This window comes from Eptatretus burgeri, chromosome 12 (assembly GCF_056783735.1).
Source record: "Eptatretus burgeri isolate ZD-2024b chromosome 12, Ebu_testis_v1, whole genome shotgun sequence".
Taxonomy (NCBI): Eukaryota; Metazoa; Chordata; class Myxini; order Myxiniformes; family Myxinidae; genus Eptatretus; species Eptatretus burgeri.
In genome coordinates, this window is record NC_140972.1 from 77,503,275 (window position 1) to 77,527,625 (window position 24,351).

Sequence of the window (24,351 nt, forward strand, 5' to 3'; positions counted from 1 at the left end):
GCGATCGGGTCAGATTCAGAACCAAAGTATTGCTAAACTGCAGGTTTGTTTTCTGATTAGTGTTCAAAATATAACATACAATTGAAATGCAGTTGTTCCTCGATCATAAACTGGCGTTTAGGGACCGAGACAGACAGACAGAACTGAACCAAATGCTTAATCCCGTTTTTCGCTTCATATGTGCAGGGTAATAACCTCATCCCTATATAATATGTTATACCAGTAATAGCACATCTCCGAATGATGCAAAGACCAGTTTCTCGAATGCCCGTCCATACCATCAGTGATCACACTGCCCCCACCAAACCATGCAGCCGAATGGCATAATTTGCAAATCGCTCCCATGTCTCCAGACTCGAGCACTTGAATCATTCATATGTAAGCAGAATCTACATGTGTCGGTGAAAAGAACAAAGCACCAACGGTTCACCCACCAGTTGTGATGATGTTTTGCACATTGCATGCGTTTTTTGTCGATGTGTTGGAGATGCAGAATAGTGTTGTTCTGTAGCTCACGCCACTGGTGTATGAGGCTTGTTATTCACTCTTTGGGTCAAAATTTGATGATTCATTACTCTCTACAGCCCTTCCTCGAGAGAGATTTCTGTTAAAAAGTGTTTCCTTGTGACAAGGGTGACAAGATTATGATCCACAGAGGTTTTTCTTACCTTTTGGATGACCTGAACGAGTTCTCTCTGTGAATTGTCCACTCTGGCTTCACCTTGTCATTGGTCTCGAAATTGCACTTTTATGAACATTGCATTGGGAATCAATGACAGTTTGAGTTGTGCCATGTTGAACCATCCTGATGACTTTGAGCATTTAGTGTTAAATCATGCCATTTACATTGGCAGATCATAATTTAGCCATTTCTAAATGAACTTGGACTATGGCCAGTTTATAACGGGTACAGTTGTGGGCAAAAATATTGGTACCCTTGCACCTTTTTCAAATAACTCTCATTTTTCTCAAAAATCAGTTGAAATTGACAAAAGTATTTGGTCTCCACAATTCTTTATTTCACTGTTAATATCACAGAACCTTTGTTTTTGATTCAGGACTTGATATATCCTTTTAAATCAGAAAATAAATATAAATGGCTGTCAAAATTATTGACACCCTCGACTTGATATTTGGTAGCACAGCCTTTGGACAAAATATCTGCACTCCAGCACTTCCTATAGCCATGAATGAGCTTCTTACGCTTCTCTACTGCCAGTTTGGCCCACTCCTCCTGTGCAAACTGCTCCAGTTCTCCCAGATTTGAAGGGTGCCTTCTCCCAATTGCTGTTTTCAGATCTCCCCACAGGTGTTCAATGGGATTTAGATCTGGACTCATTGCTGGCCATTTCAGAACAGTCCAGTGTTTTGTCTTGAACCACTCCTGAATGCTTTTTGAAGTGTGTTTGGGGTCATTGTCCTGCTGCAAGTCCCATGACCTTCGATGGAGACCCAGCTTTCTGACACTGTGTTGAACATTGCACTCCAAAAGTCTTGGTAATCTGATTTCATGATGCCATGTGCACATTCAAGGCACCCAGTGCCAGAGGTAGCACAGCAACTCCAAAACATCACTGAACCTCCTCCATGTTTGACTGTAGGGAAGGTGTTCTTATCTTTGAAGACTTCATTTTGTTTTCTGTAAACAGAGATGATGTGCTTTAGCACAAAGCTCGAATTTGGTCTCTTCTGTGTACAGGACATTCTCCCAGAAGGATTTTGGCTTGTTCAGGTGTATTTTGTCAAACTTCAGTCAGGCTTTCTTATGTTTCTCTCTCAAGTTGGCGACAGATGGTGCGAGTTGAAACTGTCGTACCTTGTGTCTGAAGGTCAGGTTGAATCTTTTTGTCAGTTGATCGAGGTGCTTTCTCCACCATTCAAACAATCCTTCACTGCAATGTTCGATCAAGTTTTCCCTTGCACCCACGTCCAGGGAGGTTTGCTGCAGTGCCATGGTTCTTAAACTTCCTGATAACATTGTGCATGGTGGACACAGGAACAGCAAGATCTCTGGAGATGTACTTGTTGCCTTGAGATTGTCCATGCTTGGCTATAATCTTGTGTCTGACCTCCTTGGACAATTCTCTGGTTTTCTTTCTTTTCTCCATGCTCATTGCAGTACACACAGTGACACAAAACAGCAGAATGACTCCTTTTCTCTGTTCAAACTGGTTGTGATTTAAAAAAAAAATTAAAAAAAATTATATGTATGTATATATATATTATATTATATGTATGTATGTATGTATATATGTGTATATATATATATATATATATATATATATATATATATATATATATATATATATATATATATATATATATTGCAGGCACCTGCAACTCACCATAGGTGAGTTCAATTCCAAAGTAAAGTACAATCACCTGCTTGAAATCTAAACATTTCTAACAACTTCTAAAAGGTGCCAATAATATTGTCCAGGCCATTTGAGGACTTCTGTGTGGAATAAGCTAAGATTGTCATTTTTTCAGCCTTTTTTGTTTTGTTCCACTGCAAACCAAATAAATACATTTGTGGATACGAAATGATTTTTTTAATTTCAACATTTTTCTGGAAGAAATGGTGCATTATTTGAAAAAAGTGCAAGGGTGCCAACACTTTTGGCCATGACAGTATTTACACAAGTCGTAGGCAGACTCTGGGAGACGTGATTGGTACATAAATTTCTCGAATTGCTCTGTTCAGTTGAGCATAATTACCCTCGCCAGCGGAGACGGTATTTAATCCAGGTCTATCCACTCGTGCTGATGAAGGACACAGACACCCACGTTGTGGTAGCCAGTATTACATGTTATCTTTTTTTCATGCAAGTACGTCTATTATGGATGCGCTTTTTAAAAATATAAAGTAGGTAGTGTTAGAATGTGCGTACGTCTATAGAATACGTACAATTGGAATGTGAATTGAAACAAAACCAAAAAGGTCTGTTGTCCGCTGTATGAACATAAAACTACACCGTCAATGCATCATCTACACACCACACAAACACACCACATAAAACAAGTCCTGGTGAGGGTGTGTAATCTCTGATTGCTCTTTCTAGTTGTACTATGTTATTGAATGTCCAATTTCTTGATTTGGGTTCTCTTCTCAATCGTCATGGTTTCACATCAACCTCATTAAGAAATTTCTGAACTGTGAATTCATAGTTTTGCAGTATAGAAGTTGTTGCTTAATGTTGTTTGTGAGTGTATCTTTGTCAATTGGGTGTGACATTTTCGCTTCGAAAACCAATTGCTAGCTCAAGTAGAGCCATATCTGTACCAACTGTTTCCAATCCATATCACCAAGAAATTCTGGACTTGAATACACATCAATAAAAATTTAATTTTTTTATTGTTAAGTTGGGTTGAATTCACAAGATTTTAATCCACTACAACTACTGCGCAGTGAAGATATTTTACAGAAGTTGGTGTTCTCAATGTTAACAATAGTTGGCAACATGCCCATGTAAGTTTGCTGTGTAACATTCCACGTGCCTGTGTGCGTTTACAGGAGCGGTAATGAAGAAAAGCTGATGGCGTTGCTTACACCTCTCAATGTCAACTGCCATGCAAGTGATGGGCGCAAGGTAAAATAATGACATTTTAAAATTGTAAGTTAAAAAGCACAGAAGAAGCTGTATTCCTTGTTTTTATTTTGACTGACTCGTGCAATTGCAAAGTTAAGTAATAGTTTTAACCTTCAAATATTTGAAACGGGTCACTTTGGACCCCCAATATGTTTTTTTTCCTGTTGTTGCTGCTATCTATGTGCAGTAAACTCTTAAATATCGAGGGGGTTATGCTTCTGGAAAATGCCACGATATTCAAAGCAGCTTGGTTAAAACCAATTTCCTATGGAGAATAAGTGGTTTAGGTCCTGGGCTTCGACAAGATATAGAATAAATTTGGTGGCAGCCAAAAATACAATATATCACAATTAAAATAAATGTGTATAATAAATATAAATATGCTTTGCGATGACGTCTCCTGCTGCGTTGAAACATAACATAGCTCCTCACCCTGAACATTCCTCCACTATTGATCTGAAATCATTTTCCTTTGTTATCTGTTGATGTGCTTCTTTCATCAATTGTTCTGCAGCTCCGTAAACCAGCGAATAAATAAAATTAAAAGAATCACTTTTGTCTATCGTTTTGCACTTTTCCAGTGTCATTCCATTATTATCAGTGTGCGAGAATCAACAAAAGTCTTGTGGAACGAGATAACCATCACAGCTCAGCTCAAACTGTGATTGGTCAAAATTAAGCCCCGCGATAACTAAATCGGTACAAAGAGGTTGCCTACGATTGTTCAAAACTGACACTTATTTTTGTCTTGGAGGGGGGGGGGGTGTTGTTAAAACGTATGTTTACACATGAATATTCAAATTTCCCCTGTTCATGAAGAGGACCAAGTTGGTGCATTGAATTGCAGAAAGAAACTTCCAACCAAGGGCTGTCAGAAACCTTAATGTATTTTTGTTTTGCAGAATGTTATTCGTAATGAAGTTTTTATTTAATTTTGTGAATCATCGTTGAAATGAAAAATACACTCCCAATTTCAGTATTTTTAGATTTGTTGTAAATAATTGCTTTCCACTCAAAAAATGCAATAAATAAAGGTTTTCAACCAATTGCACAAAAAAAGAAGTTCCAAACATGGGGGTCACATGTGACCCCATTTCTAACAGTGTAACAAAACCTTTTTCCATCATCCAAAGATTAAGTTGAGCTCTTGATCTTGTCCACCTGAACCACTGGTTCGTTGTGCCAGGACCCCATCTTAAAACCACGTCCACTGTTTACTTGTTTGGTGCCTAACGTTCAGTAATTCTGGGAAAACGATATCTCCCAACTCTTAATCTTGTATATTATTTGTGTACAAGCTTTTCCACAAGCCTTGGATTGTAGAGAAAAAATAAAATATAAGAAAAAACAACAGTGCTGAGTAAAATACAAAAATTGGCACCTGCATTGCCATTATTCCGTCGATTTTTGTGCCAAGAAGTTGAATATGCAGTGAATACTATGCTTGGATATTGGCCACACTTAATCATTTGTGCTAAATGAAAGAGCTGATTTGACATCAATCAATGGAAGCACAGTTAATCACTGGCTATTGACTCTATGCTGCCAAAATATATTTTTCTTGGCATTGTTGCAGTGTGCAGTGATGTGTGGCAGAACTCTGGTCGACTCTGCCTCAATGGGCCATCATAAAAACAACACCACGCTGCTGGTTTTGCATACTTATGTTCAAATTTATGGTGTTTAGCAATCCTTATTTATTACTTGCAAAATCAAAGATTCGCAAGTATGATCGTGTCCTATCTGTCATGTCTGTCTGTCAGTCGCACACACATCACAATTCCAGATCGATCTTCACTAAATTTAACCAACTGGTGTTGCTAGTCAAAAGCTGGAAGCTTGGTTTTGAGATCAATAGGTCAAAAGGTCAAGGTCACATTGACAATTTTCATCCAATTGACTTCGCATCAATATCTATCTATAAATCCGAAAAGCACGGTCTGAAGCCTCGGTCGACCCACATACATTTGACGGTGTTGACCCGTTGGACCCTCTCATCTCGACCCTTCCAGGCCTTTTCAAACATTTCATTTGCAATTGAGGAACTTTCATTTTTTTTAAATAACATTCTTGCATTGTAAATTACACAAACATCTGCCACACTAGGTTAATTTACATGTCCATGTTGTGTTTGATTAACATAACAAAGGGGATATGGGTTTTTAAAGGGAATTTTCTTCATTTATTGAGATCTAACATTGTAACTCTCAGTGGCTGTTAAAATGTGATTTCCCTACAGTGCTCTGAGGCTTAATCTGAGGTTTTGCCTTTTATTAACACCGACTCACACCACAAAAACATCTATAGACTTGCTGCAATGTACAGAATGTCCTTTTTTTTCAGCAAATGCGCAAACCTTCACCTGGAGTTGGGGGGGAGGGGGTGGTTGGGGTTGGGGTTGGAAGGTCCACTGCGAGTTTTAACAGAATTTGTACAGGTCAATTGACTAACTGAATTAGTTACCAAAATCACAACGATCAATTAAGCCGTTTTGATGTGTCATTGGTTTCCATGACAATTTCATGACATTGTAATGAAACAGTACTTTTTGTGATTTTATTATTGCCACACCTCAATTATCTTTCAACCTGTCAAAATGAAACTTACACAGCTTATTTGTAGATATCTTAAATGGTAATTGATCTGCCATGAATAAGAGCGAAGCTGATGTTTTGGGCCTTGCCCTTCATCCCTCTTTTGCTCCAATAAAGGGTAAGTCCTGAAACATGAGCTTCTTTTATTCACAGCACATCAATGACCATTTACGATGCATACAAATAGGCTTTGTAAGTTTCAAAATTTTCCAGCCAAACTTATCAATCATAATGAAACGGAAGACCAAGAAGGGGAACCCGAAGTGAAGAGCAAAGATGGAGTTATCAGGAGGAACCTGGACAGGATTTGGGTTTCAGCCGCTACGCCCCAACCCGCAAACCCATCCAGACGCAGCTAAGTGAGCCTTACAGAAAATTTTCTGCAAGAATTCACTTCTTAGAGACAGATAACAAAAGAGAGAAATAGAGTCAAAGAGATGAAAGAGAAGAAAAAGCAAGAATTAGAATGAATAAAGAGAATTGTGGGGGAAAAAAAGATATGTGAAAGGAACAAATGTCGGGAAGAACCTGAACAGATAGATTGCAGCAGTTACTCCCCAGGCTCAAACACAGCAACATGTACAAACTACCAGAGGTCAGATAAAATACTTGATCGGTCAAATTTTCAAAATTGACAAATTGCTGCTTCCAAGGCAACTTTTTTGGGAATTTCGCAAGTACCGTGCTATGCACATTTCTTGTTTATATATTTTTACTAGTTCCATTTTTTAACCTCCGCCATCTTCGAAATTGGATGGAGGTTACTGTTTTCACCCCTATCTGTTTGTTTGTTTGTTTGTTTGTTTGTGAACAGGATTACGGAAAAACTCCTCGACGGATTTCGACGAAACCTGGTTTTGGGGGGGGGGGGGGGGTTAGGTATGGTCCAAGGATCATGCCATTAAATTTTGGACTTGGTCCAAAATCCAATATGTCCACGATAGCGGGCATTTTGAAAAAATATTTGAATTTTTTTTTTTTGCATTTCTACATGTTTTAAGTGATTTCCAACCCCCCCCCCCCCCCCCAAAAAAAAAATGGAGAAAAGAACTATAACTGTCAGCACTGTTGACATCATATTTAATGAATAAGATATAAATAAGGTTCACTTGAGTGACCCAGCAGTATTGGCGGCGGAGGTTTTGCACTCTCCCGAGTGCTCCCCCTCTAGTTTCTACATGGGGTCGATAGGTCAAAGGTCAAGGTCACCACCAATTTTCTTCTGATTGATTTGACATCTCCCTCTCTCTCTCTCACACTCACACTCTCGCACACACCTATATATATATGTATGTATGTATATATATATATATATATATATATATATATATATATATATATATATATATATATATATATATATATATATATATATATATACATATATATCTGAAGCCTCAGTCGACCCACGTACACTACTGTGTGGACCCATTGGACTCTAGATCTCTTTCTTTCCCTGTCCCCATCTCGCATTTCTACTGCCCATCCTTACAACATTGCTCCCAGTACCTATAGTCAAACACAGAAACTCGGCCACCCCTTGATGTGGCCAATGTATATTTGCTCAAAAAAATAGAAATTAATTGGTGTTGAGCATGGTGCATAATTTTGGTTGATGCAAAATTAATGACCACCATTCTTCAGGGTACATTTCAGAGCAAAAATTTCAAATGTATGGCTCAGCTTGTGTATTCGTTGGGCTGTGCCCACATTGGTTTGAATCGTTTCAGTGTTGGTTTAATGTGCATTCAGGTCCACTCGAGTGTGCAGTGTTTTCTGGCTTGTAATCCAGCTCTCTGGTGTGATGTGCAGCTTCAAATGATCTAATTTGTTAAATTGCCCAAGCGAGATCTCGTTCTGTTTATCTTATGCCCATTTAAATGCTGCTGCAAATGTAGATATCGTGATTGAAAGGATCGCCTCCCAAGTATGGAAAATACTTAAAAAAAAATATATATATATTATTGACATGATTATTGTTGACTCATTAATTTAATAAAATACCTCCACCCACAGAAGGTGGACGGAGGTTACATTTTCACCCCTGTTTGTTTGTTTGCTTGTGACCAAAATTTCTCAGTTGTGGAAATATTGGGGGGAAACTTGGTGGACAGGTTGGGTATGTAACAAGGAAGAATTGATTCGATTTTGGTGAAGATCCGAATCCGGAACCGAGAATTTCAGTGATTCTTCATCATTGAGTGTGGGCTAAAACGATAAATAGCATGGTATCTCAAGTTATAGACGGATTCTGATGAAACTTGGTGGATGAGTTGGTTAGGTGACAAGAACAAGCTGATTAAATTTTAGTTCGGGTCCAAATCTAGATCTGACCTATCGGTGCGATACAAAACATAAACTAATCAGCTTGGTGGAGGAATGCGCTCTCACGAGTGCCCTTCTAGTTGATTATAGTTTATCCTCGTAATTTGGCACACCAACCTTACTACCTGCCTTTCGAGACCCATCCAATTTGGGTAAATTCACTGGTTTTACTTCCTTGACATTTTGCAGGAGCAGTGTTGCTAGTTTTGTGACCATGGCAATAATCATGGGAATGAAGTCATGCTCACAGTGCAGCTCTCTGTCTGTCTCCCTTCCATGCTGTACGTGCAGTCGACACCTCTGCACTTGGCTGCTGGCTACAACCGAGTGCGCATTGTACAGCTTTTGCTGCAACATGGTGCTGATGTACACGCCAAGGACAAGGGGTGAGAAATGTCTTTTGCTTTGTGTAGCCTCTTTGTCTGGATGTGATCTCATGTTTTCCAGAAAAATCGCTGTTAGAATCTAAAGAAATGACCACAGTTACTCTGCTTTCAGGTTTGGTGCTTGCTCTTAGTTTCTCATGCCTTTTGCTTCGGAAACTCATCTCGCTTTTCTTACAAAAGCTCTTTTGTAAATGCCTCACTTTCCATTGCACGGATGTTGGCAGTCGTCCAAAGAAATGCGTTTAATCAAATCTATATTTAAGCATTGCAAATTTTTATTTATTTATTTATTTTATTTTATAGAATATTCATTAATTTTTGGCTTTAATAACTTTATGTAATTAATGGATAGGAGTTGAATAGTTTTCTGTGCTTGCTACGTTTTATTATCTCATTTCTACTGGGCAGATTGTTCGTGTGTAAAATACCACATAATCTGGTGCAAAATAAAATAAATCTTAATAGTTGTAATTACAATAAAATGCACAACTTTTTGCATTGTTATTTTCTGCTCATAGTTGTAGATTGAACCTGTTTGATTACTTTCAAAAATTGAATTTGCTAATCTATTGTACACCGCTCCTTCCCAATTTCATATCCCAGCGATGCATGATGACATCGCCGGGTGCCAAAGGAAGGGAGTACTCAGTTTTTACTTTGTTTGTTACTTACGAAATCTAAAGATTTCGGAAGTATATTGATGACTTCCGTTTCTGTTTGTTTGTTACTTATGAAATCTAAAGATTTCGTAAGTATATTGATGACTTCCGTTTCTGTTTGTTTGTTACTTACGAAATCTAAAGATTTCGAAAGTATATTGATGCCTTCCGTTTCTGTTTGTTTGTTTGTTTGTTTGTTTGTTTGTAGGCACGATAACTCGAGAACGGAAGAAGCTACCAATGTCAAATTACACCACGTGATTCAGGAGGGTGATGGCTGGTGCTGATTAGATTTTGGTCAAAATCGGTCAAAGGTCAAGGTCACAGTGAGGTCAAATATTCGATTTTTGATGGTTTGGTACAGATAACTCGAACGGAAGAAGATACCAATGTCAAATTACACCACGTGATTCAGGAGGGCAATGGCTTGTGCTGATTAGATTTTGGTCAAAATCGGTCAAAGGTCAAGGTCACAGTGAGGTAAAACATCCAAAACATTCGATTTTTGATGGTTTGGTACAGAATCATCGTAGAAACTTCTGGTTTGCGTCACTACCTTCTCCAGAGACAGCTTTTATTAGACAAGGTCAGAGGTCAAGTTGACGATTTCATAAGTACCAGTCTATGACTGCTTGTTTTCTTGTTTGTTTGTCTGGGTGATATCTCAGCCATCCTTTGAGCGAGGAAACTGAAATTTGGGGACAAAAGTGAAGATGTGCTTTGGCATAAATGTTGTTAAAAAAATTTTTTGTTTAATTATTTGATTACTATCTATTTATTTATTATTTATTTATTTTATTTCTCATCTGGGCAATATCTCGGGCACCTTTTGAGTTAGGAAGCTGATATTTGGACACGGCAGTGAACTCGTGATTTGGCTATCAAGGGTATTGTTCATTTTATTGATTAAACGATTAATTAATTTCCTTCTTTTTTATCCGGGTGATATCTCAGCCATCTTTTGAGCGAGGAAGCTGGAATTTGGGGACAAAAGTGAAGATGTGCTTTGGCAAAAAAAGTATTTTGTTTATTTTTTGATGAATCAATTGATGAATTGATTACATAATTATAATCGATTTATTAATTACTTGATTTTATTTCTCATCCTGGCAATATCTTGGGCACCTTTTGAGCGAGGAAGCTGATATTTGGACATGACAGTGACCAAGTGATTTGGTTAGAAATGGGTATTTTTGATGTATCTTTTATACATATTTACCTCAGAAGTACATTTGTACACACAACCGAGGTATAATTTGTACCAATTTACCTCGGTATCGTTTGTACTATGCCTGGTGTTGGCTTAATGGTTAGGGTGGTGGACTTGGGATCCTTGGATCCTGAGTTCAATTCCCACTCACCAGTTGAATTAATACCAGATGGGGTTGATTCTGCCTGTCATCCTTCTGAGGTTGGCAAAATGGTATCCTGTGTTGGAGTTGCGACCCGTCCAGGATTGCGCCCAATAGCGAAGGAGATTGCTTCGGCAGCACCAACGCTCTGCACAGAGTATGGTCCCAATGGATGGATGGATCATTTGTACACATTCACCTCAGAAGTGCACCGCTCTCTCCCAATTCCGTCTCCATGTGCTGCACGGTGGCATTGCTGATGCTCTGGCAATGTCTCGCGCTGGAGGATTAATTTATTTATTTGCATGGGGATGGTATACTTTGTACCGCTACTTGGTCTCGCCCGAAGGGGTTGTGAGACTGTTATAACATTCGTGCGCATGTGTCCACTTCGATATATTAGCTCTTAAATTTTTTTTCTCTCTCTTTAATCACTTCTCTGATTGATGTGAAACTTCAGGTCAGGTCAAGTATCAGAGCATGCGCCGGAGTCGCGTGTCGCTGCATCCACTTTCCGTTGGTACTCCAGGGGCCTCTGGCCATCCCCCAGGCAGATGCCTGGCCCATCTCTATTTCCTTGAAATGCTGATCAACCTGCTGCTACCATGAGACACGTGGTCGGCCCATTGGCTTTTTCCCCTCGTGGGGCTCCCTTGCTGAGAGAATCTGGTGAGCAGGATCAGCATCAAGAAAACGTGCCACATGCCTCGACAGCTGCAGCTGACGCTCACGGATTATGCAGTTAGCAAATCTCATTTGAGTCTCTCTCAGCAATCGCTCTTTGGACACAGTGTAACCAGCGATAGCCAATGATTCTTCGAAGAGACCTGGTACCAAAGGAATTAAGTCTCTGTCTCAGATCCCTGGTCAGAGTCCAAGTCTCACATCCTTAGAGCAAGACTGGAAGCACCAAGGACCTGAATGAATCAGACTTTCGTCGTCCTGCACAGGTACCGACAGTGCCACACCCCATGATCTAGTGAATCCATGACTCCCCAGGCCTGACCCAGATGTCTATTGACCTCTTGCTCACGGGCAGCTGAAATTACTGCCAAGGTAAGTGAATCTCTCCACGACCTCACCATCCTCACTTGAAACAGGTACAGACAAGATAACAGCATCCAATATATAATTGAAAGCCTATATCTTAGTTTTGAACCAGGAAATCCGTAGTCCTAGCGGCTCCAACTCCTCATTCAGTACCACGAGGGCCCCCAACCGGATATCCAGTCTCGCAAGGATGGCTGCATTATTTGCAAAATCAAGGTTAGAGATCTTGACATTCCCAAATGATGCACCGCAGCTTGATCTCTCCGACATCCTCCCCAGAAGGCAGTCCATACAAGCTCTGAAAAGAGTGGGGGCCAGTACACAGTACACACCCCTGACGAACTCCAGTAACGACTGGAAATAAGTTGGAGATGGTGTCACCACATCTCACAGCGCTCTCAGTACCTGAGTTCAGTTCAGACATCAGATTGATCAGTTTTAGTGGCACACCACAAAGAATAAGAATCCTCCAGAGGGTATCCCAATTCACTGAATCAAACGTTTTGCAGAGATTAAAATAGGCTGCAAGCAGCCTCTGCTGAAACTCTCGTCTGTGTTCGCTGAAGACCAGAAGAGGAAGGCTACAGTCAATCGTTGACCTCTTTGGTTTATGCCTGACTGCCCTTGGGTGCTGATGCTCAAGCAGATGGTGGCGAACCCATCAAGAATTATGCGAGCAAAGACTTTGCCTGGCACTGAGAGCAGCGTCACCCCTCAGTAGTTGTTGCAGGCCTGGCAATCACTCTTCCCTTTCCAAAGGACAACAAGGCCCCTCTTCCAGTCAGTTGGGATGATGCCTGTGTTCCAGGCAGAGCACAGAACTGCATGCAATGACACGAGTATAGCATTTATTTCCACCAGCCTTGAGAAGTTCAGCATGGATGCTGAAGCTTTAGCCCATTTTGATGGCAGCTTTACCCAGGAGCTTTACCCCATTTCATCCGGTTTACCGCAGCCTGTGTTTCCACAAGCGAAGGTGGATCTCAGTTGATTGGAGGGTCAGCATTAGGGATAGTCACATCCCTGACATCCAATTCAACATGTCATGGATCAGCCTGGTACAGCCGCTCAAAGTAACCGGTGCAGCAGGCCTTCACTTCGGACTACTCTGTCAAGAGCCGAGCACCCTCCGCTCTAACTGCAGTACACCGAGGGATGGGCTTGGGGGAACGCAATACGTGAATTCCCTTGTAAGCAGGATGAGAATCACTATATCACATGTGATTCTCTACTCCTCACACATTCTTCTCACATAGGCCTCCTTGTCCACCCTTAGTGCACGTACAGATTTATGCCTCAGCTCTAGCTCTGGCATTGTCTGGCCCTGCGATTCTGGTCAATGGTATCCAGTGACCGTTGAGAGACCAAATTCTTCTTCACCCTAAGGTGAGTTCCAAGACATCCACCGGCAACATCAAGGATAGTGGACTTGAAGGCACTCCAGAACTCTTCAGGATTCCCCCAAAGCATCCAGACCCCCAAAATCCCCACAAGCCTGTTAACATACTCCTCAGCTACCCTCTCCACCTTGAGCTTGCCAACACCCAGCCGAGGCTGGGATGGTACCATTCTCCCGGATTTAAGCTGCAACTTCAGAGTTGTTTACAACAAGCCTGTGGTCGATATTGAGGCACTGAGCACGCCAGTAGACCGTGCAGTTCTGGATCATCCTGCAGTGCCCATGAACGAGGAAATGATCAATCTCCTTTGCCCCACCACCAGCAATGGAATACCAAGTCCAGCGATGAGCCTGTGGGTGTTGAAACCATGAACCAGCCACCCTAAGTCCATGACTTCTTGCCAATTTAGAACCTTAGTGCTATTCTGGTTCACAGTTCCAGACCCATGGAGACCAAGACATCTCTTGTAACCATCCCTATCAGTTCCAGTTGATGCATTGAAATCCCCCAAGACTAGAGAAGTATCTCGCCTGGTGCAATGATCAACCAGACTCCAGCATGGAATAGAATGCGTCCTTCACAATGAGATCACTCGCCTCAGTCGGAACATAAACAGAGACTTGGGGAAACTATAACCAAGGAGTGACGAATCCTTTGTGTCATAATACTCTTGGTGACTGGTGTTACCTCAATTATCATTGGACACAGCTGCAGCAACTCCTTGGTCATGGTCACCATCAGAGCGACCAGAACAATAGTAAGTGTAACCACCCACCATGATCTGATCTCACCACGATCTGGTCTCCGACCCTCAGAGAGTGCTGCAATACTGATGTTCAAACTCTTGAGCTCATATGATAACAGAGACAGGTGATCATCCTCCCAGGGATAGGATATTCCAGGCATCCACCTGAAGGGACTGCCTCAGGTTGACCAAAGGACATCGCCGTCTGGTGGACGACACCTCAGCACCACTCCGCCACACACCACCAAAATCTGACCCAGGAAGTTTACCCCGTGCTTTTCCTCCTGTCAAAGAATGGCTGTTCCGAAGGTTGTGCATCAATCTCATCATCCGGTGAGCTGCACTATGAAGGGCAGCAGCACAGGTGGTACTCCCACAGAGTGGGTTTTCAGTTTTCTTTGCATTTGTGGGTTTTGCGGAATGAAGTGTATTACTGTGGCCGAGTGCAAATCCTACCACCAACCTCATAAAAAAGTAACCCAATTTCAGGAGGACGTCCACAGACCCAATTGGGTACTAGAAATGGATGGCCGTTTGCTCACATGGAGCTCCTCTATCCTTTCACAGGTTTTGTTTTTAATCCTGCTGGGTGTCCATATCCATGCATCCTCCTCACCAGAAAACCTGATTGGGGGGGATACGGTTTTGTTGCCGACAACCCGACTATGAAACAGGTTACTTCAGGTTTACGTGGTACCTGTAGCAAGTCACAGATCTAATCGGGCTTGATCTGACAAGAGGGTGTGTGCCTACCCCTATACTAAAACAATGGGTCATCACAAAATGCACTTACCCTACCTCGTGACTCCAGCAGCTGAAGACATTAAAAAATGGTACAAATATGAAGCATGCCTACTCTGTCCTGAAATTCTCAAAAATACATTTCTCTTTGATCATTTGGAAATCCCTCCATCTACGGTGGTTCCACGCAAACAATTTACCTGTTGTCCTGCACGTTGGTGCTCTTCCAGTTTTTTGGCTCAACCCTCAAATGTTCTTTCTGTGCCCTCTTTGTTTTCTTTAAACTTGGTATCTGTGCTCCTGGTGTACTGGTACCTGATTTACTACACCTATTTAACGATTAGGGGGGAGGCATCTCCTGCCTTTCACATTCTGGTGCCCTCTCTGGCCACCTCCTGCATGCCTGATGGTCCTCTGTGCACACTACCCTGGGTCCCAATGTGACCCTCCCTGCAGTCTGTTTCCAGCCTAATCCACTAATTGGTGCTGGAAACACCGTGTGAAAATTATCCTAATTTCCCGCACCTTTTTTCCAAGGTTCTCTCAGGATATCCTGTTTCCTGTACCTTCCCCTACTTTTGCGTCCTTGTCTCCATCGGCCAGTGAAGAACCCTGCAATTTCCGCAAACTTTGCCACAAAACGCCTATAGTAGGAGAAGAATCCCAAAAATCGCTACACCTCTGATGTTATGAGGTGTGGGCCACTTCTCTACCACTCAGGTAGGCCACCTCTTTCAGAAAGTACACTTGCTGGGGCTCAATTTCAACCCTGCCTGTGTGAGGCACCCAAACACTGGGTCCAAATTGTTAATGGATCATTAAGTTTTAGCATGCACCAGGATGTCATCTGGGTACATGAGTCATGATTACCATGGCATACTGCTCAGTCCACACTCCATGAGTCTCTCAAAGGTGGCGGGGGTGCTACACAAACTAAACGGCATCACAGTGAACTGACATTGTCTCTTACTTGTGGAAAATGCTGTCTTCTCTTTCCCTGTTTTATCCATCCCCACCTGTAGAGTTCAAGGTGGTTGAGAACCAATTTGAGTTCGCAACTGCATTGAGGGTATCGTCAATTTTAGGCAGGGGATAGTCTTTCAATGTGACATCGTTCAGCTGATGATAGTCCTGTCAGATTGGGTGAGCCCACAATCATGCCTGGACTATTGCTGTGGCGCCCAGAGGAACGGTCATGGAATCTGGAGCCTCCAGCTCTGCTTTATCATCCGTGCTCACAACACCCAATGGCAGCTCTTCAGATCCCACCTGCAGAATGCCCCAGCCCAGATTGTTACTCACTGGTGGTCAACAATTCAACCCTATTAGGCATTAGTCATGCACCTCTGCTACCCAAACCTCCACTTTTCTGCTTTTCCGTACCCAATTTCAGGTAGGCCCAATGACAGGAGCCATTGCTCCAGTAGCCAGCTGCAAGCTATGATTTTCTAATCGGTGGATATTATCTCAACCGGTTGCACTCAAATTTAGTACGAAGGGCTGATTATCGTGGTATTTGCTCCTTTGTCTGTCCACCGCGACATATTTTCACCTGGCGCGCTCCACAATTTAGCTTTGAGGTTTGGTCACCCGCTCCTCAGGTCCAATCCCACTCCTTAACACCAGTGTGACAGGAACATTGCCCTGGATAACTTTGAGAGGATGGAGTGTTTCAGAGTTCATGGACACTGTTTGCAACTCTCAACTCTGGCTGTATCTTTGCTTCCAAGGTCAGTTTACTGTGCCAGTGAGTTAAGCGAGGCAACATGGGAACCATGCTGGTGGTTATGTGCAACAGGCCTTCATCAGTTGGCTGAGTGGAACAAATGTCATGGAACCGCATCTGAGATTGAACTTGGATAGTGAATCTGAACTGGCCAAATGCCTCAGCAGTCTTGTGCTGCCATTGGAATGGACAGAAAATGTCAGGGGACAGTTTTTTTTTTTTGAAGAAATGGCCTTTAGTGGCAGTAATAAATAATTCAAGTATTTCCAATGGCAGGCAGACAGACAGATATTTACAGGGAGAGAAAATAATGGAATGATATAATATGTGCAACAATCACAGCATGTATCAGATTTATGAATCCAAATTATCCCCTACGTGACAGACCTGCTTTTGGAATCTTATCAATGACTCAACACGATACAGTACAATATGTTGGCATCATGTATTCCATTTGGAATGGAGATGAGTGATTGGAAAAGAATGATGGGATGGGATGAATGATTGGTGAAGAAGATGAGATGAGGATAGAGAGAAATAGATGGTGATAGAATGGACCCTCCACAGTCAACACCTTATTGGATCGAAACCTGAAAGGATTGAAACCTTGATGAAAAACGGTACCCAGCTGATGATCCGTGCAGTTGGGAATTCAGGCAATTGCTTATATGTTAAGATTATAATAAGTGTGTGTGTATATGTGTGTGTTTTTGGGACTACAGTTCAATAATTTGGGTTTATTTTGATTTCACCTGTTGACTGGCTCCCACGGCCTGACGGAAACCGGGAACCTCCACGCTCCGCTCTCCTCCTCCTTGCAGAGCCCCAGCACCTGTGTTTTCCTGTGGAGCAGTGATGAGGGAAGATGCAGAAAAGAATGAATGATGAAGACAAATGTGTGTTACGAGAAATGAATCGGCAAAGCGTGAAGCAGAATGAAAGAAAGAACGTGACCGGGTGAAGCAAAGCGAAAGGAATGACAGAGGGAAGGATGAGAGGAGCGGATGAGAAGAGCCACTCGTTAGTGCGAATAATAATCGCTCAAGCCCCAACAGAGGCCGTAACCCTCTCAAGCTGCAAAGCTTCAAATCTCTGTCTTTCTGTGCCCTTCTCCTCAGATGCTCTACGTGTTGCCTTTTATAGAGCCTCAAATCCCCCATGCTCCTTTGCCCTCTCCCCTTGTCCATGGGAGGAGCTGCCTTCAAGCTGGGTCTTGGTGTGATAACCTTTTGCAGACACTTAAGAAACCTCTTTGAAGCTGTTTTGAGATGCCCGTGAAGAGAATCTGCTTGTGAGCCTCCAGTTTTGGCACAATCTTTTGTCACAGGTGTTCTTCAAGCGATTTGAAAGGGTTTTGGGGGCTTCTCGGATAATGTGTTCGTGTGTGAAGAAAATATGCGAGAGATGGTTTTCTAGAAAAGAATGTGGAATGAGAAAAATGACGTATGGGATTTCTAACTATACAATTGCAACGCAGATCTATGCAGATCTGGACTTTAGACAGTTAAATTGAACAATATAACTTTGAAATAACTTCTTTAAATATGCAAGGATCTTTTTGGGACTCCTCAAAACCACAGCAATAATTTGAAAAAAAATTTCATGTTCACCTTCATTGACGCAATTTCGCCTTGATGTGCGCAAAAGTTGACGTTAAATACCCTTCTAATCAATCAATCAATTTCGCTGCAGATAATGGCATTGCATGTGACATAATAAGGTGCATGGATGATTCGGGTATTTGGGTCATAATGGTGTGTTTGGTTAATGATGGTATTTTTGTTCAGAAAGAGCGAGAGGTGAGGATCTGCTCCACCAGAGTGCTGTTTTATTTTTTATTAAGTACCGACTGCCTCTCAAAGCAAGTTCACAACATCTTGTGCTTCTGTTTTGCAAGCTGACATTTATTTATTTTTATGCTGCCTTCAGTATATTTTATTTTATTTGTTAAATGTAAATAGTTATTTTGTAAATATTTGATTTATTCTTCACAAAGCGTGAACATTGAACAACCTAAACTTTAGCATGCTTCTTGAATATCTTGCTTTTATGAACACATGCTGGCCATCCCCTAATCATATTGTCGACTCTCTCCACTTCAAATATATTTCCAGAGATAATACCAATTGGCAAAAACTTTTGTTTCCTCCTGCTTGGTGGATGGAGCAGAGCCTGGTATGCTAAACATTTAATCAAAAATGTGCAATTAAACAATGATGTAACTGTAATGAGAAAGTGTGCGTAAGATTTGTGACCTGCTACAAAACCCCGGCAATACCATCGTGTGGAATTGTGTGACCATTTGAATACTGTGTACTTGTTGCAATGAGTATTTTGTACCAGTACAACACCACAGGGAATGGTAAAAGTGTAATTTTAAATTTAAGCTGCCCCAAGTACAATCCACTAAACTATAATAAAATGAAATAACACTTAACTTATTCCAAATTTTTGACCTTGAATGTAATGTACGTCTTAAAGTGCATTTCGGACCATCTGGCACAGTCGTGTTCAAAGAAAGAGCACGATGTTCAATGAACGAGCAGCCAATATCTGCGTTGGACCTTCTCCCTGCACAGATGCAAAGTGGCAGTGGAGGTTAACTATTATTTATGGGTCAGCTAGTAAGCTTTTGCTCCTGCTTTTTATTTATTTATTTATTTTAGTGGATCTGCAAGGCTGTTGTACATTTCCAATCCTTTTTATTGGCACAGTAGACTGGAGACTCTCTGCGCATGCATTAGCATCCAATCGGCAAGATCTCGATGTGGCCTTTGCTTTGTCATGCATGGGCCATTGAATAAGTGAGAATCTGAGTTGTTGCATGCATCACCATCCTTACGAATACTTCCAGCCATACAAAGAAAATAAAATAAATTTTTAAAAACAGATATAAAAAGGGCATTCAAATATATTATGAGGATGTGTCGAAAAGCAATGCCTCCTGTTCTTTTTCTCCAAAACAGGTAAAGATATTTGAATAAAACAGATATAAATATGAGCAAGTAGAGCTATATTCCAAGTACTGTACACCACCCCCATGCCAAATAAATAACTAACATATCCTCTAACGCGCGACATTGCTGTGGCACCTTCGGTGCCCAGCGATGCTGCCATGCAGCACGTGAAGGCGGAATTTGGAGGGAGCGGTGTACAATAATTGATTGATTAATTGCGTAATTAAAATAAATAAATAATATTCGTAAAATAATTACTTTCTTAATTGGCTAATAGCATACCTAAACCACCACTGTTTCATCTGAATCTGTAACTTTCTGAAAATTAAGTAAATAATTGATTGATTGATTAATCAATACATCAAAAATACCCTTTATAGAAAATCACTTGTTCGCTGTTTCCAAATATCAGCTTCCGAGCCCAAAAGGTGCCTGAGATATTGCTCAGATGAGAAAGAAAATAATAAATAAATACTGAACAAATCGATAATAATTAAGTAATTAATTGATCAATCAAAAAATAAATATTTTTTCCAAAGCACTTGTTCACTATTGTGCCCAAATTTCAGCTTTCTAGCTCAAAGGATGGCTGAGATATCGCCCGAACAAACAAACAAACAAACAAACAAACAAACAAACAAACAGACAGAAAAACAAATGTAGTGAAAAATGAGTATGCCCTTTCGGCATGCGTCACCGATGTGCAGCACCTGGAGATGGAATAGGGAGAGGTAGTGTACAATATCAACCTTTATTCTACCATGGTACATATTTATTTCTCAACATAATCACCACTGTGGTTCACACGTTTATGCCAACATTCGAGTTGTTTTGTGAAACCATCACAATGGAACTGTGCACCCTGCTGACTTGACCATCGCTTCACAGCAGCCATGACATCATTGTCGGAAGAAAAAAATGTTCTCCTTGAAATTGTGCCTTAAATTTGGGGAAGAGATGAAAATTTAATGGTTCCCTGTCGCGGCTGGTGATCCCTTGTGGTGGTACTCCATTGACCGTTTCTTACACTCAGGATTTTAATGGTGCACCCAACTCTCATATCTCCAGTCATCTCATCTCCAGCGTTTCACGCTTCACATCACCGACATCATTGTGCTGCCCTCTGCCATCTTGACTAACGTAGCACTGAGACATCTCGTGTCGGAATCAAGAAAACCTCACACCCAGTGGCGGGAAGAACTAATGTGCGGACTACACTTTGTTTCATTAAAATATCTTCACCTGTATTGGATGAGGAGAATCTGTGGAAATGGACAGGGAATAAGTTTGGGACAGGGCACTATCATGGAAATGGAGAGAAAGGAGGTGGCGGCGTGGGTGTCTTCAAAAATAATGATTTGAAATGGTTGGAAGAATGATTGAATTGTTGGATATGAATTGGCACGAATCCACTTGGTACTTTACTGAACGTTTTCTTAGATTTTATTATTTCTTCAATGACTTTCCTCTGCTTTATATTTGACCGATATTTCTAATCTGCTTCTCTTTGGCACCTTATTTAAACTCACTTCATTTACTACCTTTCTTGTCAATTGCCATAGCTTCTTCTTGTATCCTTTATTTATTTATTTTCCAATATTCTCCCATCATAGTTTGAGCGAATAAACTTTGAATGTGCCAATATAAATTAAATTAAATCTGTTGTGTAAGTGCAAATTGTCCAACCCAGGTAGTGTTGTTTCATGATCTCGATGTTCATCTGACTGAGCATTACGTCCCCTGTACCAAATTAGATCCCCATTCATGTTAACCTATGTATGTTGAAGCTAAGTAGATATGTGCAAATGTATTAGCTATGCTTTATTGTTATCAGAACCGACTCGTACAGCTGTAACGGGTAGGGGGGGGGGGGTTTGCATGCGCCCATGTCTGTGTGTGTCCTGTCTGTCTGTCCAGACCATTAGTTTTTTTTTTTAACCATTTGAGCTTTTGTCATCAAATTTCCAACAAACCTTTATTATGAGAAGGGAGAACACAGGTGAATAAAATGTACAATTCTTTTAAACTGTAGTTTTTGTTAAGTTTAGTTCGAGTACAAAGCGGACGTGGACGGGCTTTGCATTTTGAGATCTTCCTCATCATTATTTTTCAAATTAGTTGTCAAAATTTCAGTTGAATTCATTGCGAAACACCATCTGGATTATTATTGTAATTTTACTTTGGTTCCAAAATGCCACTGGAATTATGGGGGAAAGGCCACTTTCCGATGAACTGTTTTGTGGAATTCAGTAGGAAAGCAAATTTGCCTTGATTTAAAATGTCAGCATATACCATAATTGTGACGTGCTGCACTACAAGGAGACTATCTAATTTCCCTGTGAAACTGATTGCAGCCTTGGAGCATGTCAGCTGTGAGCACTCTGCCACAACAGAAGCATGTTGGTTGACTACTAAAAGCTATCTGTTATGCAGATTTTTTTTTTGTGACTCATTGAAAGATTATTAGATTTATTTATTTATTCTTATATTTTGCTGCTTTTAGACTCACCTCCTACTCTTGAACAATATTCACGTCATCTCACTTGAAGTTGAATATGTGGCATTGAATGTGTGGAAACAGATTATTTGCTGAACAAATACAATTTGACACTACAGGAAATTAAGCAAACACTCTGACTCACCAAGACGGAGCATTTAATAATGCATAGCCTCGCCAGGGTATATAGATTACAGTCGATATGAGAATAGCACTATCTTTATTAAATTATATTTACATGCAGACTCACACACAGCCATGCACACTGATTACAATATCCTCTCCTGTCCCTTTAACAATGGTCTCGGCTAAAAAAATACTGAGTATATTGGAGGTTATAATTCTCCTGCCACACATCTGAAATTTAAGCACATAAAGGGAATAATCTGAACAGTATGAGAGAACGATATAAGGAAAAAAAAAATTGTGGAGGTTTGTGCCTTTATACGATTGCATCTCAGGTCGTAAGTAAACGTATCAACAGCTTTTGTTTGTGGGCCAGTGAATGTGCTCTGTCAGGACAACATCAATGATATTGAAAGAGGAAGCGAAGCATCAAGTGTGTGAGAACATGCTGAGACGATCCATTGGCACACAGCAGCATGACTGGACATCAACCATGGCCAGAGAATGCCCCCACCCTATGCTGGCTGATAAAATGTTAAGACGCAAGGCTGCAGACAACAGTTGTCATGGCAACAGCTGCCACTATGCAAGCTGAGTAGGAGAACAAAGCCGGTATTTAACGGATGGCCAGGGATGGATGATGCACGCAACAGCATTGCAGATAAAGAATCGAACATCATTCAGACCACTGATGTTCCTTGATGTATTTAAAACTGGTTACATGCACAAGACTTGCATCCCAGAGGATGTGAATTGAAATCCAGCTCAAGGCAGAAATCTTAAAGATTTTGAAACCAGGTTAGTCTCAGGAGAATTATTGTTGGCGTTTATCAGTGAAAATCCAGCTGGTTTATGAATGACCTTCAGTGAGTGGTTATATTTGACATTGATCCACTCGTTCATTCTTTATTCCTTCATGGGAACTTCGGATTGGTATGAAACTGACAAAAAGCATTGCTGCCAAAAATCCCCCAAGTTGTAGGAAATAAATAAATAAATGAATGAATAAAATTAATTTGTGTGCCTGCCACCCACCACATTAGTCTGAAGAATAGAACTGTATTTCTGTATGTATGTATGTATGTATGTATGTATGTATGCATGCGTGTGTGTGTATATATAGAGCTCTGGAAAAAATTAAGAGACCACTGCAAAATTATCAGTTTTTCTGGTTTTACTATTTATAGGTATGTTTTTGAGTAAAATTAACATTTTTGTTTCATTATATAAACTACTGACAATATTTCTCCCAAATTCTGAATAAAAATATTGTCATTTGGAGCATTTATTTTCAGAAAATGACAACTGGTCAAAATAACAACAAAGATTCAGTGTTTTCAGACCTCAAATAATACAAACAAAACAAGTTCATATTCATTTTTAAACAACATAATACTAATGTTTTAATTTATGAAGAGTTCAGAAATCAATATTTTGTGGAATAACCCTGATTTTCAATCACAGCTTTCATCCGTCTTGGCATGCTCTCCACCATTCTTTCACATTGCTGTTGGGTGACTTTATGCCACCGCTGGCGCAAAAATTCAAGCAGCTCGGCTTTGTTTGATGGCTTGTGACCATCCATCTTCCTCTTGATCACATTCCAGAGGTTTTCAATGGGGTTCAGGTCTGGAGATTGGGCTGGCCATGACAGGGTCTTGATCTGATGGTCCTCCATCCACACCTTTATTGACCTGGCTGTGTGGCATGGAGCATTGTCTTGCTGGAAAAACCAATCCTCAGAGTTGGGGAACATTGTCAGAGCAGAAGGAAGCAAGTGTTCTTCCAGGACAACCTTGTACATGGCTTGATTCATGAGTGCTTCACAAAGACAAATCTGCCCGATTCCAGCCTTGCTGAAGCTACCCCAGATCATCACCGATTCTCCACCAAATTTCACAGTGGGTGCGAGACACTTTGGCTTGTAGGCCTCTCCAGGTCTCCATCTTAGCATTAGATGACCAGGTGTTGTGCAAAGCTGAAAATTGGACTCAACAGAGAAGATGACCTTACTCCAGTCCTCTATGGTCCAATCCTTGTGGTCTTTTTGCAAACTTCAGCCTGGCTCTTCTTTGCTTCTCATTGATGAAGGGCTTTTTTCTAGCTTTGCACGACTTCAGCCCTGCCCCTCGGAGCCTGTTTCGAACTGTCTTTGCCGTGCACTTCATCCCAGCTGCCATTTGCCATTCTTTTTGTAGGTCAC

General features: G+C 41.0%; 1 protein-coding gene across 3 annotated transcripts in view; it reads left to right on the forward strand.

Annotated features, from left to right (window-relative positions):
• The window catches only part of TNKS2 (tankyrase 2), a 225,371-nt gene that overhangs the window by 56,181 nt on the left and 144,839 nt on the right, over positions 1 to 24,351 (forward strand). For all 3 annotated transcript variants that reach the window (XM_085848622.1, XM_085848623.1, XM_085848621.1), the window contains 2 exons: positions 3,515 to 3,590; positions 8,801 to 8,895. In XM_085848622.1, the coding sequence (XP_085704748.1) occupies positions 3,515 to 3,590; positions 8,801 to 8,895 (171 nt within the window). The remainder of the gene's footprint in view (positions 1 to 3,514; positions 3,591 to 8,800; positions 8,896 to 24,351) is intronic.